The 19,157-nt window shown below is 30.0% G+C and overlaps 1 protein-coding gene across 3 annotated transcripts in view; it reads right to left on the bottom strand.

Moving 5' to 3' along the window:
• The window catches only part of LOC129962509 (PR domain zinc finger protein 1-like), an 83,297-nt gene that overhangs the window by 14,411 nt on the left and 49,729 nt on the right, over positions 1–19,157 (bottom strand). Inside the window, exons 3-4 of one of the 3 annotated variants that reach the window (XM_056076254.1) lie at positions 7,159–7,227; positions 4,413–4,591 (exon numbers count right to left, since the gene is read on the bottom strand). In XM_056076254.1, the coding sequence (XP_055932229.1) occupies positions 4,413–4,583 (171 nt within the window). In that variant the 5' untranslated portion in view covers positions 4,584–4,591; positions 7,159–7,227. Of the gene's footprint in view, positions 1–4,412; positions 4,609–7,158; positions 7,228–19,157 lie in introns of all 3 variants that reach the window. The other 2 variants (XM_056076255.1, XM_056076253.1) reach the window with 2 other exon arrangements.

The raw sequence follows: 19,157 nt of genomic DNA, 5'->3' as shown, positions 1-19,157 counted from the left end.
TTTTTATAAATAACTTTTTGTTGCATTGAATGTTATAAAAACATCTAATTATACATTAATCTTTGTAAATATACTAATTTAAGATTAAAAAATGATGCCCCTCTAAAAAGCTTTTATTTTATGATATTTAATAATGATATAAGGTTGGAAATATAGGTAGTAAAGAATTTCCTATCTTAAAACATTAAAAATTACTTTAATCATATTTGAATAAAACTAAAAAAAAAAACTTTTTTTAAACTTTGTAATTTTAATTATTAAACTTCTTTGAATTACTCAGAAAACATTCTGTCTCAGAAACATTTTACATCGCAGACGACGGTATTCAATGAGTTTTTTCCCTTGAAAAACAATTTTAAAAAGTCATGTGATATGTACATATGACTCAATCATGTGTACATGTGTATATGAAGTGTCTTGATGCGACGACTTATTTTCTACTTTTTACCTTTATTATGCCGTATACCATTTTCCATTATGTGGATAGTGATGCGAAGGCTCACAATCAGATGAAATAAAAATTATCTAAATATGCCAACAATTCTAAAAAATTTTCCACACGATTTATGTGAAAAGAACGAAACTGTAGAAGATTTAAAACGAAAATATAGCATCAAATGATGAAAATGTAAACAGGATGAAAGAATTGATGTATGCCTACTCAGATTATAGCAAAATAAAAGACCAGAGATCATACGATGTTAATGAGAAAATTCATTCTTAATTAATAAAAATGTTATCTTCCCATGGACAATAGTTCCAAGAAAGCTCTGCAATAGTTCTGTTATTGAACAAAAAATAGAATCTTTGAAATGTAGAAAAATCTCATACCAAAAGTGTGTTATTATTAAAGAATCTAGTATAAAGTGATTGGATCAATTCTCTACCAGACAATTGTAAATAAAGATCCGTGATTATATGAATATGAGTTAAAAAATTTCATAAAATATGGCCTTAAGTGACAAGAAAAAGAAAGAAAAAGAAAACGCAGGAAAAGTTAATCCAGGCAGACAAAGGCCATATTCGTCTGAGAACTTTTAAAATTAATTTTAAGATTAATATTAAACATACCAATTTAATTAAAATTCGGATATTTATGACAAGTATTTATATGCCTTGCATATAGTCATCAAATTTATATACACTTAAAATTAGTAACTCTTAAATATTGAACTATGATTAAACTATACGAGGACAATTCTATTAGTAGTAGGAACTGTGATATATTTTTAAAAAAAATATGCAAAAGAAAATATTTTTTATTTCGAGAAATCGGAGTAATTATTATACCAACAAAAAAAAAGCCACTATGAATCACAGTTTTTAACGATATTCTAAAGTAGATTCTTATCAATTTCGAAACTACAATTCGCCAAAGATGGTAACCCTTCCAACTGGTGTTAGTAAAACTACACAAAAGGGAATTATTTATTAGAATGAGATAAATCAGGAGAATGTAAATCTACTATCAATAAAAATATGAATAAGGATAAAAGGGGGGTTTCCATTCTAAAAGGGAAATGCCTTATCTCTTTTGTGATGAAAATCAGACCCGTTGTTGCTGAAAGAAGCAGGGCTTAGCGGCAATTAAGTCTTGATTCCTGACTCTTTTCAACGAGTTTTTGCTGAGATCTTAATTGCATACTCAGGTAAATTAGCTTACGCTTTCTATTTGGTTTTTATGAGTCTTTTCTTTTATCAGCCGCGCTTTTCCGCCTCTTCCCATTGTTTTCATTCCTCTCGGAAAAGAGAATACATTTGATCTCTCATTGTGGTTTTAATCCTTATCAAAAAATGTAAATGAAGGGATAAAATACCTTTCGGAGAAATGATTCCGGATGAAAAAAATAATTATGCAGATTTTTAGTCCCGAAAAATGGCGTTTATGATTCTGGATCGATGGAAAAAGACGTTATGTGAAGATAAATGGCGCTCTAAATTATTAAAGAATCTTAAAATATATGGAAAAAAAACATTGGGACTGTGGATGATGGTATTAAACTGGATGATTTACTTTCCAAATATTAGAACTAAATTTTCATTTTTGCGTGTTGCATTACAGCACGTGATTTAATTTAAATAATTCTCCAGCAGGGATATGAGATGATAAGTTTGCTTTCATTGGTGGTATCTCACTTCTCTGGTGAATACACTAATAGTGCAGAGTCGATTTACACCCACTCTAATGAAAAGGCATTTCGCTCTACAGGAGGAATTGTGCCGTGCCCGTTGATGACCCTTAAAAATAAACCATAGTTCCAGCTTCCGTGCTATTCTCAATGGTGTTCATTCAAACACATATACGGACATGTGGCGGCCTGGTGATAAGGTCTCGGCTTGTGAGCAGTAGGGTTTCAGGTTTGAGACCTCATTCCATCGAAAAACCTCCGTGTAAGAGGGTCTGTTGAGCAATAAATCCTTCTGGGCCAAACGTCCTCCCGTTGGTGTGGTGTGGAAAGGGGGTTGCCATCTCAGATGTCGTCCTCGTCATCTGACAGCGGTTCAAAATGGCGAGGTCCGCCCCAAAATAGCCCTAGTGTTGCTTTAAACGGGGCGTTAATATAACTAAACTAAACTCAAATGCATATGCTTAGGCGGGATAGGATTGACTCCAGCGAGTTAATTTAAACAACCTGTATGACTTATGATGTAGTTTTTCAAGCTTTGTTAGTACGAAATATGAAAATTTAAATTTCGTAGGAATTCGATTTGGAAAATGTTCAAAATAAGTGAATTCATTAAAAACAAAAACTAATGGCTCATAATTCACATCATTCATGGCACTTTTCTGCAGGGGTATTTAAAATTTAATTTTTCTTGTCGATATGTTTCATCAAATTTAAAAAAATAAAATAAACAACTCAAAAATAAAAATTTAAAAAATAAAATAGACGTCTCTGTTTATTCATATGTATTAAATTAAGTACATGATATGATTTTGGAATAGGGGAGAAAATGACTTAATGATAATGATGTTGCAATCAATGTGATTAATCAGTTATTGATCATTATCGAATGCTCTATTGCTGATTCAGCGTTTTGATGTTTATGCAATTTCTTGAAGCAACTATCGGTTTAAGAGGGTATCGTAAATGGATTTTGTTAAATTCTCTCACAATTTGAATTTATTTTCGTGAATTTTTCCCCATCATTAACTTAGTTATGGCTTACCTCGAATAACAGTTTTTTTATTATTATTTCTTACTATCTTATTTGGAAGTACGCGAAGAAAAAATATTGTAATCGTCAAAAATAGAAATTTGAGGTTTTGACGAATCTTAACTGTTCAGAATCCTTGAATCCCTAAAACTCATTTTTGAGATGATGTCTGTCTGTCCTCTATCCGTATGTAAACATGATAAGTCAAATATGTTTTGAAATAAATGGATGGAATTTTGTAAGTGGTGTCACGTAATTATTGCTCGCTACTGAGTTTTTTGCAAATGGAACTCTGAAAATAAATATCTGAGCATTCATGGCGTTAAGCGGAAGAAGGAGGAGTATTATTATTAATATGCGAGAAAAATTTGGGAGAATCACTGCCGTTGGTATAGAAAATATACAAAGTGAAAATATTGTATTTTTAAGAAAAATCGGTCTCGAGGCTTCTATGAATTTACATTTTTAAATTTCCTTTAAAAAAAACTATTTTTGTATCATGTTTTTTTTCCCTTTTTTTAAAGGAATAAAGAGATGATGAATTTCATATGCAGTTTTTATATCAAAACTGCAGACATGTACAATCAATTAATGGATGAAATCTGTTACTGGGAAGTTTGGTTTGCATATCTCGCAGTCAGTGGAGGCCGCGGTGGCCTGGTGGTAAGGTTTCGGCTTGTGAGCCGTAGGGTTTCAGGTTCATGAACCGATTCTACCGGAGAACCGTCGTGTAAGGGGGTCTGTTGCACGTTAAATCCGTCAGACCAAACATTCTCCCGCTGGTGTGGTGCGGTGTGGAGATAGGGGTGCCAGCTCAGGTGTCGTCCTCGTCATCTGACCGCGGTTCAAAATGACGAGGTCCGTCCCAAAATAGCCCTAGTGTTGCTTTTCAACGGGACGTTAATATAACTCAACTAATCTAAACAGAAACTCGCAGTCAGTGTGCACGTGAACAACTTAAACTTAACAACTTAAAAGTAAAATAAAACTGTGTAAATGAAATGTGCACACCGCTTTGTTTCTAAACTTGTAGATCTGTTGTAATGTTTGAACTCATATATTCGCTAGAATAAATACAAAAATTTTCCTTCAGCTTTTTCTTTTGTACCACGAAACTTAAAACAAAACAGCCATAATGTGTAAGGAAAAAATCGAAAGTTTATGCACCAATTGTTTTCATTGTTTCCAATCAGACAGAAAATCTAAAAATTGATTTTTAAAAATCTGAAAGGAAGAAAATAATAATAACTTACATTTCCTCCGAGGGAGGGTGAGGCCTTGAGAACGAGATTCCTGGGCAGGCTGGCCTCTGCCCTGTTGGGACAGTTGTCGTCACATGGCTGGTCCCTCACCAGGTAGACGGCCAACTCGTCGAAGGTCTCTTCCCGGATCGAGTTCAGGTCCCAGCTCTCAGCATCTTCCATTCTAGAGACTTGATGAGGTCATACCAACAGGAGCAAAAGAGATAAAAACGCAAATAAAATATCTGACATTCTCAACGGACCACAGAATGAGACAGATTTTGTGAGACTGCACAGAAATGGTTTATTTGGGAGGGAAATAAAGGGGATTTTAAATAACACAGTGGATGTAATATGAGTTAACAGCAAATAATAACTTTACACAAAAATGCTAGTTTTTAATATTATTTCAAGAAGTTGGTATAATTTGGGAAAAATTAGAAAATATTTGGGGGTTTCCTAACTGTAATCACGTGCTTGAACAAGATTTTTGAACACTTTTGATAGAATGTTAGCATAAAGATCGATCAACAATGGTGTACTAACATAACAATTAAACGAAAATTAATATGATTATAATTATATATGATTAAAAAATTTAACATTTTAGAAAGTAATGCATAATTTTAGTTGTAAGTGCACGATTAGATTAAAAGTTTAAGAAAAACAACTTTTTATTATACAATGTATAATTGTATGCATTAGATTATACTATAATTTTAAAAATACTTTCTTGCAAGTAATGTATAATACTGTATGTTAAGTCATATAATGATTTTAAAAATATTTTTAGAAAGTAATAGGTAATTCTAAAGTAGTTGTATGAGTTAGATTGTACTATGATATTTAATATATATATATATAATTTTATTTAAAAGTGATATATAATTCTAATTTTAACTGTTAGACAATATTATGATTTTTAAAACCGTTAATTTTTAACAAACAATATGTAATTCTATTGATAATATTCGATCATATAATGATTTTTTTTTTTAAAAAAATGCAATTTTTCAAAGTAATTTGTAATCCTAGGTAAATTGTGAAACTATAAAAGTACTAAAAATAATTAATATAGTTCTTTTATGGCATCATAAGCATAATAAAGCCATAAATAAAGTAAAATTGTTGAAATTATGTATTAAGATATATATGATGATCTAGTATATAAAATGGAAGATAGGCAAAAACATAATACATTCTTTATAGATATTTCCTGTTACTGTTTCAATACAGATAGATACAAGAACTATCACTTTATATACTGTATAACTTTATATTTAAACATATACTGAAACATAAATTCATGAAGAGTTATTTAAATATTATGTATGAACTAAATATTACAAGAGAAAGTAGCTTACCATTCTTAAAGATGTTAAAACTAATGCTAATATTAATAGTTATAAGGCAAGTTATTATAGTTAGTTATAAGCTAAAAGACTAGTGATTTTACTGGACGGCTGAGAAGGATTGAATATTAACCATGAAAATTCAAATAAGGTCTATTGAAATTATAAGCTATGAAGTCATATCTAAAGAATTTTAAGAATTTCTAGAATCTGCATTTTATAAATAGCTTTATCATAAAAAATCTGTAAAAATTCAGTTATCATAGATTGTAGACATAAAAATGTGACTTCTAAGCATGATAAACGAAGATTATGTGCTCCCTATAATTAGGCTACTTGAATAAATGCAGTTTGAAGCAAGAATTATTATATATAAGATATTTTTTTAATTGAAACTTTTCTAAAAATGGATTTAAATAGCATGGCACTAAAGTGGAACCTTAAAAGGAGATAAATTCCAACAAGATATCACAGTCTATTTTTCTTTTAAGAAATAAATGTTAGCATAAGCTTAAATCTATATTTGAAAGAGCGATTATTTTAGAATCTTTCACATGGGATCAAATTGTAAATTGCAAATTTTAAGCATAAGTATAGCATTTTACTTAATTAAATATCAGTTTCAGTAATTATATGATATATGAAAATTTTCGAACAGTACCTGGGTAAATGCTATAAATGTAATTCAAAAAATGTTTTGCATATTATTTTTACTTTATTAACAATAAATTGACCCCGGTTATGTGAAATATAACGGATTATTACAATTTTACAACCTTAAATTTTCTTATCATTAATATTTTATGAAATCTTATTTTATTCGATTGAAATAAAAAGCAATCGTTTTATTCTTGGCTTGGATGTCTAATTCATTACTCATTGAAACGATATACAGAGACAATTAACAATTTCTTCACAACGATTTCACCTTATGTTACTTATGGTCAACCTATGTTATTTCTGAAAATAGTTTAAAAATATGCAAGTCGGAATTCAATACAAAAGGCATGCCGCATACTTCTTAGCCAATCAACCATCTTAGAAACGTACAGGTAAAAAAATGCTCTATATACACAAAAGAAGAATTATTAATTGTTGATTTTCGCGTTAATTAAGCATGTAATTGCATTAATCATTTAATAATTCCTACACTAATAGTTAGCTCAAAATTTAGATAGTATTATTAATATCAGATAAATTTATGAATTTTTAAATTTTATCAGGAATTTATTTAAAGCAATCCATCTCTTAATGTGGTTATTTAATTTCACAATCCAGCACAACAAACGTTATATCCGGAAAAGTTTGTGTATGGAAGTTTTTTTTATGAAGAAATGTTACAAAATTCAATCAAAACCTTGAAATCATAAGCACATTTCTTTTCAGTTAAGGAAAAATAGACTCACCTCCCTAGAAGAGCGTCCTATCATCCGGAGGATGGGGTTCTATCTTCGTTAGATACAGCATTTTCGGATCTAAAGGAAAAGAAGAAATCCATTAAAAAACATTAGGCTAAATTTTAAATCAAACATTAGGCTATTTATACATAGAAGGAAAATAAAGATTATATTTAAAAGAAATCACTACAAACAAACAAAGAATATATTTGATGTTCATATTTGAATGTCAGGAGTGGCGCCTTTGCTAAAAATTGCAGTTCCCAACTGCCCGCATCTCTCTAAACCATTGGCAATCGTTTCACTGTACTATTAAGTATACTGTACTATTGTATCTCCGCTACCTCCCCCCCCCCTCATCTTTAACTCAAAGAAATTTGTATTAATAGTAAAATCATAAATGGCATCATAAATGCTTAGTATTGTGAATTTCCGTATTTTATTCTGCGTACGAACCTTGTGAGCAGTTCTTCAGAAGTAAAGTATTTCTTTTCTTTGTCTATAAATTGCAAATCGGTTTAAATTTTTGCTTATAAATATTACTTATAAACTATTATTGAAAATCTTTTTACTAGTTTTATGTTCAATAATTTAAGGTTGTTATTTAAAACATATGTTGCTATTAGCGATAGGCGAGGATCGAACTCGCAACCTTTGAGTTCGTAGCCGAGTAACAAGACCACTAGACAAAAGAAATTTCTCATGTCTCGTAGCTGTTATCTGGCTTATAAAGCGTCACCACATTACTCATTCTTATATTATAACTTATTTATAACTTTTATTGCCAACTAGCTGGTACCTGGGGCGTTGAAAAGAAATAACTTTGTAAATATCGTTTGAGATTTGAAATAGCTATTTTGCTTATTTAGGAATGAATGAAAGAATGATATTTATTTTCTTATCGACAATCAATACATTCATTGAAATTGAATGATATATAAAGAAAGGAGAAATATAAATGATATTTATTTTATTTTTTGATTTTATTATTCAAGTGCTTTAGGGTAGATAATATTTTTTTTCCGTCTACAGCAAAAACAAATAAATTTCTTGACTGCCCGACTCATGAGCATGCAACATACAAGTGTCCATGTGGAAAGTATGGAATTTCTAGGTTTAATATTAGATGCAATAATTTACTATTCCTATAACCTTTCTGCAAGTGCAAACAATAAATTGGCAAAACTTTATCGCAATCAGAAGATGAAGGGTACGGTAGCGCATAAAATACCAACAAGCATTCATTTTTATATATTAGATATAATAATTGTACAATGCCTAAAAAATTTGCTCAAGTGTCAGCAATAAGTTGGTAAAGTTTTATCGCGGTTACTTTACCAAGTTATGAACGGTACGGTAACGCATAAAATATGAAGAAACAAACATTTATTTTTATGTATTAGATTTTTTTTGGTCCAATTCTAGAAACTCCAAAAAGTTGCATTTAAAAATTCCCCCTTTCATCAAGATAATATTAATTTGGCAAATACTTTCTTTAAGTGTGTAAAAGAGATTTTTACTTCTTCAAAAGTATCTACTAAACATCTAAAAATGAATAAATAAACTTGTCGGACTACAAGAATATTCTAAGATCCCAGAAACTTAATACGGTTTAAAAGATACGTCTTAAACTAAATAAGGTGGCCTCTTAATCATCAAAAAGAGGAATTAATACACTTTCAGACTAATTACTAAGTTCTTTTCAGAAAGATATCTCACTTTCGCACTGATTAAGGTGAACTTTGCAGTTTCATTAAGATAACGTTCATTAAGTGCTGAATCTCCAAAATATTACTCAATGGAGAGTCCAAAAGGAAACTTCATTGGTAAATGAAACGTAAATCGTAAGGACTTGAGATAAGGCTGAAATTTGAACTTGGCGGTCGGTAAAAGTCAAAATCACGCAGCTAACCATGCGATTTTCTTTGAAGTTTAAGCAGTTCAAGAAAGTGATTTTTTTATTTATTTACAAAAATTAATGTAAAGAAAGTGGCGTTTTTGTTTATTTAGTGAAAAGAGTAAATATATATATACAGACAAGTTTTTAAAAATTGCGCAGTTTTTCTTAATCAAGATATTTTTACAAATTTAGCTTTGTGCGAGTTTTTTGGGCATTATTTGGTAATATTTATACTACATTCTTAACGAAAAATAAACAACTTATAGAAATTGAGTAGATTTCATTTAAAAGAAATTTAAAAAATAGTAAAACTTATCATCATTGCGTCTGTCTTGAGACATTGAAATTTAATATTGTATATAACTAAATGGTCAGTTTATAATTTCGACAGTCATTTTAAGTCGAATTGAGATATTTTTTCAACATAAGTGCGCATTATTTTTTGAACCATTTTTTCGACAATTATTAATTTAAAAATCTAGCGGTAACTCATGGTGCAAAATGTTCACAATGAGATAAAAAAATGATAACAAATTTTATTATGACACTGAATTCACTCTAAACTCTTATTTTCGAATTTTTTTATAAATGTACCATATTAGACAGATACAATTAAAGACTAATATTCTATGTAAAATTTCATAATTATTTACGTTTTCAAGACAAATGGAAGTAGTATGGACAACAACAGAAGTCAACTTTATCAACAAACTCATCCATCCAACGAATAATGCAGTGAGGGCAATGAAGATCTTGTACAATTTTTCATATTTTCGTGAAATAAATATACCATACTTTTAATAAAAATTATGCAGTACTTTTTCATAAACGATTCACTTTTCGTGAATAATGGATAATCTTTGAATAAAGCTGAATCATCCGAAAATGGAATAATCTGAAAAATGTTATAGATTCTTAGATTTAGTAAAATAATTTAAATAACTTCTCTCTCTCTCTCTCTTTTTTTTTTGTTGGACGTAATCACGTGTAAGAGGTTAGAAAAAAAAAAGATCTTAATTTTGTCATTTTGTCAATTTAATTTCCAGTCAATTGATTAATAGTTTTAATGGATCTGAAAAATGGGAAAATCCATCGAATAATAATATTATGAAATGGAGACAGAATCACTGCATCATGTACTATTAATATCCATTTTGCAGAGTCGTAGTATGTTCATTGCTTTCAAACATGAATCGGTTGGGCTTGTTGCTTACAGTAGAAATTATATTTGTGATTTATATTTTTTCTGGTCTAAAAATTTAAATGTTGGTTGTTTTCTAAGTAGACTTTATTGAATTTAATGTTTACGAATGGGTTGGAGTGATGCTTACCGTAGAAATTATGTTTGTGTTTTACCTATTTCCTAAGCTAAAATTTAAATATTTAGTTGTTTTCTTAGCTGACTTTATTGAATTTATTGTTTATGAATCGATTCGGCTTGATGCTTAGGTAGAAATTATGTTTGTGATTTACCTTACTCCTGAGCTAAAATTTTCATGTTGGTTGTTTTCTAAGTTGGTTTTATAGAATTTAGTGTCGTCCTTGTGGGTTTAAACCGTTTTCTGAGACGAATTTTGATTATGGCTATATTCAAAACTAATCTAAATGGGCTGAATATTTAAGACGGGGGTCATTCTTGTAGCTGAACATTTAAAGCAGAAGTCATTCTTGTGACTAAGCTGTATCCTGCGGGAAATTTTTAATATTGGTAATTTTTCTTAATTGATTTGGTTGAATTTACGTTTAGAGCAGAGATCATTCTTTTTATTGTGATCAATTTTGCAAGCTGATTACTTTTGGAACTAAATTGGATCGGTTTTAAGGTTCTCTTTGAGACAAACTTTTTTTGAAGAAAATTGTAAAACACTGCATGACATACATAACAGGATACATATTAATATAAGACAATCTAAATAAAATCAGTTAAGAATTAAAAAAAAGGAAATAAGCAACAAAAAGGTGAGAAAAGTGAAACTATGGAATGATTGCCAGCAAATAAACCGCAGTTTTATAAATAGATATTCAAAGCATTTGATAAAAGTACAAGGTAAATGGATTTTAATTATATGTATAGGCTTATATGATGTAGCTTCGTGCTTGTCAAGTAAGTGATTACAACGCTAAAATTCATCTTCTAACGTAACAGGTCCAACAAGTAAAGAAGATCTCAGGGATTCAGCGGAGATAACAACACTCTCTCTCTCTCTTCGCTTCAGAAGGTCATGATGAAATGGAAAACAAGAAAAGAAAAAGTATTTTGCGAGCCAAGTGGAAGGGACCACAGCCCTCACAGCCTTAAGTGGATCAAGGTCAGAAAAGCGAGAAGAAAGGACCTTGAGTTTACTTGAGTCTACGATTGAAAAACTCGAGTAGGAAGTCCAGCGGAGATGCACACACTAAGTGGTGAAAGACCGGACAGGCATTGACTTGAGCCCACTTTTCAAGTCTGTTAAATGAATCCTAGGAGCGATAATATTAATCAAAGTTGACCATTAACTATATAACATGGTGACGTACAATGATGCTCATTATATAGATCTAATTTAGAGTGATTTAAAAATGAAAGAAAATAAATGAAATGAGTAAATTCTGCCGAAGTCAGAAATTTAGGAAATAGAGTGCTTAAATCACAAATGAGTTCATTTTTACTGAATCGTTATGAACGTTATTACTCCCAGTTCTTTCTTTTATTTAATGAATTTTTTATATAAAACATTTCGCATTTCCAAAACTCCAATGTCTTGACCCTACCTCCACAATATTCTTCTTGTATACATCCGACCACCCCGCCACCACTGAACGAAGCAGTATCGATAGAATTTGTTGTGACCGACTGCTATCCCAACCACATCCTACTAGAAAATGATTTGGATTTCACGTCCTTTATTTGAATGTATGTTAAAATTTCAAGTATATAAAGGTAATTGTCTTAGCAGACATTTACTTCAGGGGAAAAAATGCCGTATAATACGATCATGCAGTAAATCACATCACGTGTTTATTTTAGCTTTTCTCCTGCTCGCTCCAATGCAACATGAAGATTTTCATGATATTTGAATACTGAGTCGTTTTAACAATACCTGATACAAGAAAATTGCCACATCTGAAAACATTAAAATTGTTGAAAATTTTCAACCTGCATTTTTTAAAGCATTTCTTCTACAAATGTTCGACGCTGAGGCTTAACATCAGGGTTTAACTCATGCAAAAATTGAAGTTTATAAAATTGAAATTTTTCATGTCCTACATCATCCCGATTATAATTGCTGGACGTCTCTAAGATTCATTTATATTTCATTGATTTACGAGGACTACAGCGAAATGTTTCTTGAATTCGTGTAACATCATCTAAGCTTTTGCTGGAGCGACCATATTTTGAATTTGGCAATACGCTGCTTGTCGACAAAAATATTTTATGCTAATCATAAATTGAAGGTGAGCTTCGATTGTAAGTAATTAGAAATTTAAACTCAACACTCAACCTATACTGAAAATTTAAATTAGATAAACAACCACTCTACAACTAACGCTTTTTTTTGTTGTGAATATATTTTGGAACAAGAATATTGCAAAACATTGACGTTGTATCATGATTTCATTTTTTTAAAAATTAATATTTACTTTATGGAATATTTGTTTTTTATTATTTATTTTTTAAAATTTTGTTTTTAACGCATTTTTAGAAATTATAAAGATTTATTTAGGAGATTCTGTATATTAAAAATAAGACATCTTATGAGAGTCATTATTGTTATATATTGTAAAAAAAAATCACAGATCCAAAAAATAAGGATTTTTTAAATTTTATTTTCAGTTTCCTAAAAACATATATGATAAATTTTAGGCTGAAAATTGCGTTGAAGATTTGAGGCTGACGATAGGATTACAAAACTCAAAAAAAAAAAAAATGTGCAATTTATAATACTAGTTGGTTTTTTTCATTGATATCCTAATGGGCTATCTGAAGAGAAAGACTTTATATGTCACATAATACCTCTTAGTAGCGATGCATTTTTACTATATATTAATAGGATGTATTATATTTACACTATTGAGTATATTTTAAAATCTAAATTTAAATGCAAAATTTAGTAGAACCGAATCTAAATTTTCAAGGCTTATTAAAACAACGGATAAAATGATCAACAATAAAGGGTTACGATAACAAAAAGTGTAACTTTATTTCCTCCTAATAGTTACAGGCGAAACAGATTTATGGAGAAAAAGTGTTTGTTTAACGCCTTTAAGAAATGGTATGAATAGTTCTCATAGGGAAGACAGGGACACCCATTACTGGTATCTGGCACGAGAGGCGTCAAGGCTTTAAAGGTGTTGTCAATGATGCAAATGTTACATATTTAAACAGAAAATCACGATAACTTAATTCTCAAATAGTCAATTAAGTCAATAATCCATACCGACAACATTATTTTTATGCATTATTAAACATCTATAGTTGGTGTTATATTTTTTATTCGAAATAAAATTATTCAGAAAAATATATTTTTCTTAAGAAACTGTAGGTAGGGATTATTTTTGTTTTATTTATAAGAGAAGTATGATTATCATTTAAAAACGTAAATAAGAAATGCATTTAATATCATCGCAGCATGTATGATTATAAGAGCAGTAATTAAAACATTGAATCGAATTGTTGTAAAATATTCTTCAAAATGTTTTTTAAAAAATTAATTAAAATTAAAACATTGTACGGACGTTCGAATGGTATCATTCAAATGTTCACTTTTTGAATTTTGTAAAGACGTAAAAATAATTTTTGTGCAATATTCTTGTTTATTTTTTAATTAAAAATCTAATAGAAATGTTCGGAAACTCTTCTTTATAAACCTTTAGTAAACATTTTTTTTCTTAATGAACTACTAGTAAACCCTCGTTTTTTTTTAATCATCCAATATCTTATAACATAATCTTGTTAAAATTCTTGTTAAAAACATTGTACACATCTCTTCAAATAACTTTTCTTAAAAATTTCTTTGGCTTTATTAAACCCAGAAACGTTTAAACTGTTTACCTCCTAAGATATCTTAACTATAAATATATAGCATGTTTCTATTAGATGTCTTAACTATAAATGCACACAGGCTTTACAACCACCATAAATAACCATCAAACCCAACAAGATTGCTTTACTTCGTTAAGATAAAAGACTATGTTTCGAGATTGGTTTTTTTCAGTATATCGATTAATTCTGCTTACAAAAAAATTCGCCAATAAAAAAAAAAGTTCTCTAACCCTCTCTTTCTCGCCAAAAAAATTCAGAATATGATCTATAAAAAGATAAAAGACGCAAAATCCCAAATCTGTCTAAAGAAAAAGTAAAAGATAAGACGCTGAAAAAAAGAGTGAGAGAGATTATTTTGGATGGTGCGATGAGAATGTGTTATGGAAACAGTTACCAGAACTCCACTTCTTAATCTTTTTTCTTCACGGCACTCGTCCCTAAATCCTGTAGGATCACTCCACACCAATACCTGCAAAGCTGGGACTATTCGTCATTTTTATCTCCCCACCTAAACTAGAGGGGTGGTGGGTGGGCTGATACAGATACATCCCAACACAATGGAAGATCCGATTCACTAGGGGAAAGTCAAAGCAATCGCCAACAATGTAATTCAGGTGGTTTGGAAAAACGCGCTAAATCCTTCTCCTTTTCATTTTACTTCGTTGTCCAGGGGCGAGGAGAGTCTGTTAAGTTCCAATCACGCCTTGGCGCGTTTTTATAACAAGTCCACCCCTGGCGATGAGGGTGGCAGTGAATGAATGAGAAGGGTTGTCGACTAAGTGACTTATCCATGTGGATACCGTTTGAGCAAATCTGCTGCAGTGACTCCAGCAGGTCAAAGCGGGATTAGCAATTTCATTGACACAGAGCTCCGCTGTTGCGTGTGACATGCAAGGGAGCAGGAGGGGGGGAATTTTAATAAAATGGCTTTTAGGATTGTCTTCAGGGATTGATCTCCTGGTGGTAAAGAAATTAGAACGCAATGAAGAATTTGTAGGAGTGGATGGAGAGTTCTGTAAATTATGAACCATCATTTCAAATTCAAGTATAAAAGGTTACTAAAATTTGAAATTTATAAGCGTTATGTCAGAATAAACAAAAGCAAATCTTTGAAGAAGCGAACGTCCATGCAAATTTCTCAGATGAGTTAGATTCATTGAATTAAAATATTTTTGAGCTTAGAATGAACTAAGCGATTGTCTAATTTCAGATTCCCTATCTTTCATTCAACCTTGAAATGGTATGAAAATCTTTATGAATGAAATGATTTGAAAATCTTAAAAATATACATACATTTAAATGTTTCAGTTGCTTAATAATATTTAAGAGGTTTTCAGACTCTTTGGAAGGAGAGAAACTTATTTTCGCAATTTATGTAAAATTGGCAACTTACTAAATATAAGATGATTAAATGCATAAGAATTAGATTTTTATTTCGTAATAACAGTTATAAACAGGAAGAAAATATCAATGATTTTAATGTGCTTAGAAATTGAAGAAACTTTAATTTTAATAAAATATTTATATTGCCAAAACTTGTTTCATTTTAACTGAAAAAGAACTGATATTGAGAATTTTGTAGTGAATAAATTAAAATATCAGAACAAAACGCATCGAAACTTTATAAATAAGATAAAAAAGATAACAATTATCAGCATTTTGAAGAAAAAAAATAAATGAATAAAATTCGAGCATCTCCAAAGACGAAAGTATTTTAGGCTTGATCGTTTATCTTTATTTTATTTCTAAAATTTGCTATTAATTAAAAAAAAAAAACAATGTATTTAATATTATTTGTATGTACTTTTCCAAAAAATATAAATGTCATCAAATACACTTTTATAATAATATACTATTACAAAAATATAATCATACATATTTAAGTAAATATAAGTAGAGTAACTAAAGAGATGAAAAATATTCTTCCAAAACTTACTCGAAAACATTGTTTAAAAACTCCTTAACATTGTCAAAAAATTGCATGGAGATATTGTTATTGTTATTATTAATTGTTTAATTAAAATTTTGAAAACATTTCACTTAATAAGCACCAACCACCCAAGAAGTAACTACGTGCCAAATACGGTAGCTCTAGTTTAAACTGTTTGCCCTGTAGAGTGTTTCAATCATATTTCTATTTAGGAATATTACAATTTATAGATAACATTTAGTCTATAAAGCATTATTATCTTAAAAAATATCACAAATCATTATTTTAATTCTTCAATCCGATCTCAAAGAAAATGAAATTATATCCACAAGATTGAATCTACTTGAAAAATTTCAATTTTTTTTCTTCTGAACTCCATTTTATCAGGACATGTTTTCATATAAAATATCCATAAAACAGACGTAGATAGAAATTCTTACAGAAAATCCACTCGAGTAACTAACATAGGTCAATGCCAATAATACCAAGTATTCAAATGTAGCATGCAATATCCTTTTTGACATAAAGTAGTATGCGTAGTCGCATAAATTTATTTTATTGATTAAATGTCAGTGTACCCTTTTCCTTAAAATAAAAATTTTAGAGAACGGAGGGACCATATGCAAAGCTAACTAAAATCCAAATTTTAACGCTATTTTGTGTAGGCAAGAATAAAATAAAATTCAGTGACGATATTTTGGTATGACATAATCTGTAAAAGTAGACCTTGTTTATATTACTGAGTTCTTTTTTAAATTCAACGGCTTTTTACTTTCTGATATACGAAGTATAAACAAAGTATTTAAACTCAAAATTTTGACGAATCTCATTGATTCGGACTGCCTTAAGTTAAAAAAAAAAAAAAAAAAAAAAAAACCTCATTTTTGGCATTATGTCTGCCTGTGAACACAATAACTTAAAAACACTTTTAGCTGTACTGATGAAATTTGGTATATGGTCTTTACACCAAACTTGTAGATTTCTTTCAAAAGAAATCTGTCTGTCCAGCTGTCTGAATATAAGTGAATAAAATGCAGATGATGCAACTAATTTGATGTGCAGATTCCACAATTAGAGTTTAAGTACTTATCAAATTTGGAACAAAATCCATCAAGGAGTTGATCGTTTTTCGGTTTGTACTTTCACAAGTATGGGAACGTGGTAATTCAAAAGAATGCCATGACTTAAATATATAAAATTTGATATGTGATTTTGTAATTACAATTGTAATTCTTTGTAAATTTTGATTTCTCGATTGGAAAAAGTGTGTCTAGTAGAGAAACTCGACTTTCGTGTATTATTAACTTCATGCTAGGGAATAATCGCCAAAAAAATCGCCAAGGATCACATGATAAGTTCAATAAAAATGTTAAATTCACGTCAAAGATCTTATTTCGTAACTATTGTTCGCCGAAGATATGCAAAGAATTCAAAGGTTTAATGAAGGTCCGCAATAATTTTATTCGGAAATGGGTAAAGAGATAATGTATTTATTAGAGAATATGAGAGAAAATTTCGAAAAGACCACACTCGTGAATTTTCTTGCATTAATCTCATTAAGGAGCTAATTTTGTTTCATTTATAATCACAACATTTATTTTATTCATTCCAGCTATTTTATTCAGCATTAGGAATTATGATTGTAAATAAATTCTGCAAATTAATTTATAATTCTATTACTCATTTATAGTTTTATTGTTTCCTGCAGCATTTTTTTTTCTTTTCTGTAAAATATAATATGAGAGATTATGAAAATACATTACAATTATCAGAGCATAAATAAATATAATCACATTATGAAACTGAAGTTTTATTCCTTTCTAATCACAACAATTATTTTATTCATTTTTGAGCATTTGAAATTATTTTCATAAATAAATTCTATAAAATTAAGTACGAAATGATTTTTTTAATGCTTTTCCCAATTTTTTTAAAAAAATGTCTTGTGTTCAAAGCACAGAAAATGGAAGTTTTAATGACCATCTCTGGTCCAATGTTTGTGTCCAAGTGTAAGTGGAGAATGGCAGCCAAAAAGTTACTGATTAGTAACGCACTGCGAGTGTACTTGGAAAGGCGACTTTGTTAAATGTGATTTAAAATGGAGATATGATCCGGATAAAAGCTGACTAGATGGGTATGCAGTGGTATTTCAGCCCCGAAATTTTTTATGTTTTCAAATCTGTGAATACGATGAACCCATGCTTGAAAATTATAAATGATGTCTATGCAATTGTATGTCATTAAACGTTTATTTCAGATTCATTAGCTAAGCTTGGTGAACGAGTACCATACTATCTAAGCACTCCATAATACCTAATTGTTGCTGTTACATAATTCGACTACCTTCTGTATTGATATAATAGATGGCGTTACCTTATTAATATCAAGGTATATTTCCCATGATCCTTCTTGGGTCACTATTAAATTGTATTCTAAGTTAGTGTCGTGTATTTCCGTGTTAGTGTTTGTTTTGTCTTGTGAAATGTGGAACTCAGGAAATAATTAAATAACTGTTGCTGAAAGTCGTTTATTATTTTCATTTACCTCATTATGAAGTTATAAAGAGTCTCTCTACATAATTAATTTCCTGCTCTACGACTTTTTCTACAAGCACTGAATTTTAATTAAAAATTTTTTCAATATTTCAAAAAAATGTCAATAGGTACCCCGATATATATAAATACCAAAATGGAACCATCGACTTATTTGAGATACAAGCAGAAATTAATTTCCTTTGTATGAATCTATCCAAAGAAAGCAAAAAAAAATTACATGGCTCTTTCCTGGCAAGTCTAGAAATTTTGGAAACCACCCCCATTTACATAAAATCCATTCCAGACAGGTATCTCACAATGGAGAAGAATACAGGTGACCTAAACTTGGAAACTCTCGCCGGATGATATATGAACAAATGGGAAATTTTCGTTTTCCATGTACAAGAGTTGACGCCTCTATTCGCAAATATTCTGCTTCTTCTTGCATATCCTCCCTTCTAGAAGAAGGATTCACCGAACTCTTTTCATTATGCTTGAAAGTAAATCCTTCGTGTTTTCGGAATTCGGGATTAGAATTGTGCCCCGAGAAAGTTGGAGCGAGCGAGGCGGATTTGCCTCTCAGAGCACAAAGGAAGAATGACATGCGGAAAAAATTGTTTT

The sequence above is a fragment of the Argiope bruennichi genome, chromosome 3 (genome assembly GCF_947563725.1).
Source record: "Argiope bruennichi chromosome 3, qqArgBrue1.1, whole genome shotgun sequence".
NCBI classification, from domain to species: domain Eukaryota; kingdom Metazoa; phylum Arthropoda; class Arachnida; order Araneae; family Araneidae; genus Argiope; species Argiope bruennichi.
This window is presented reverse-complemented; position numbering and strand designations above follow the sequence as displayed.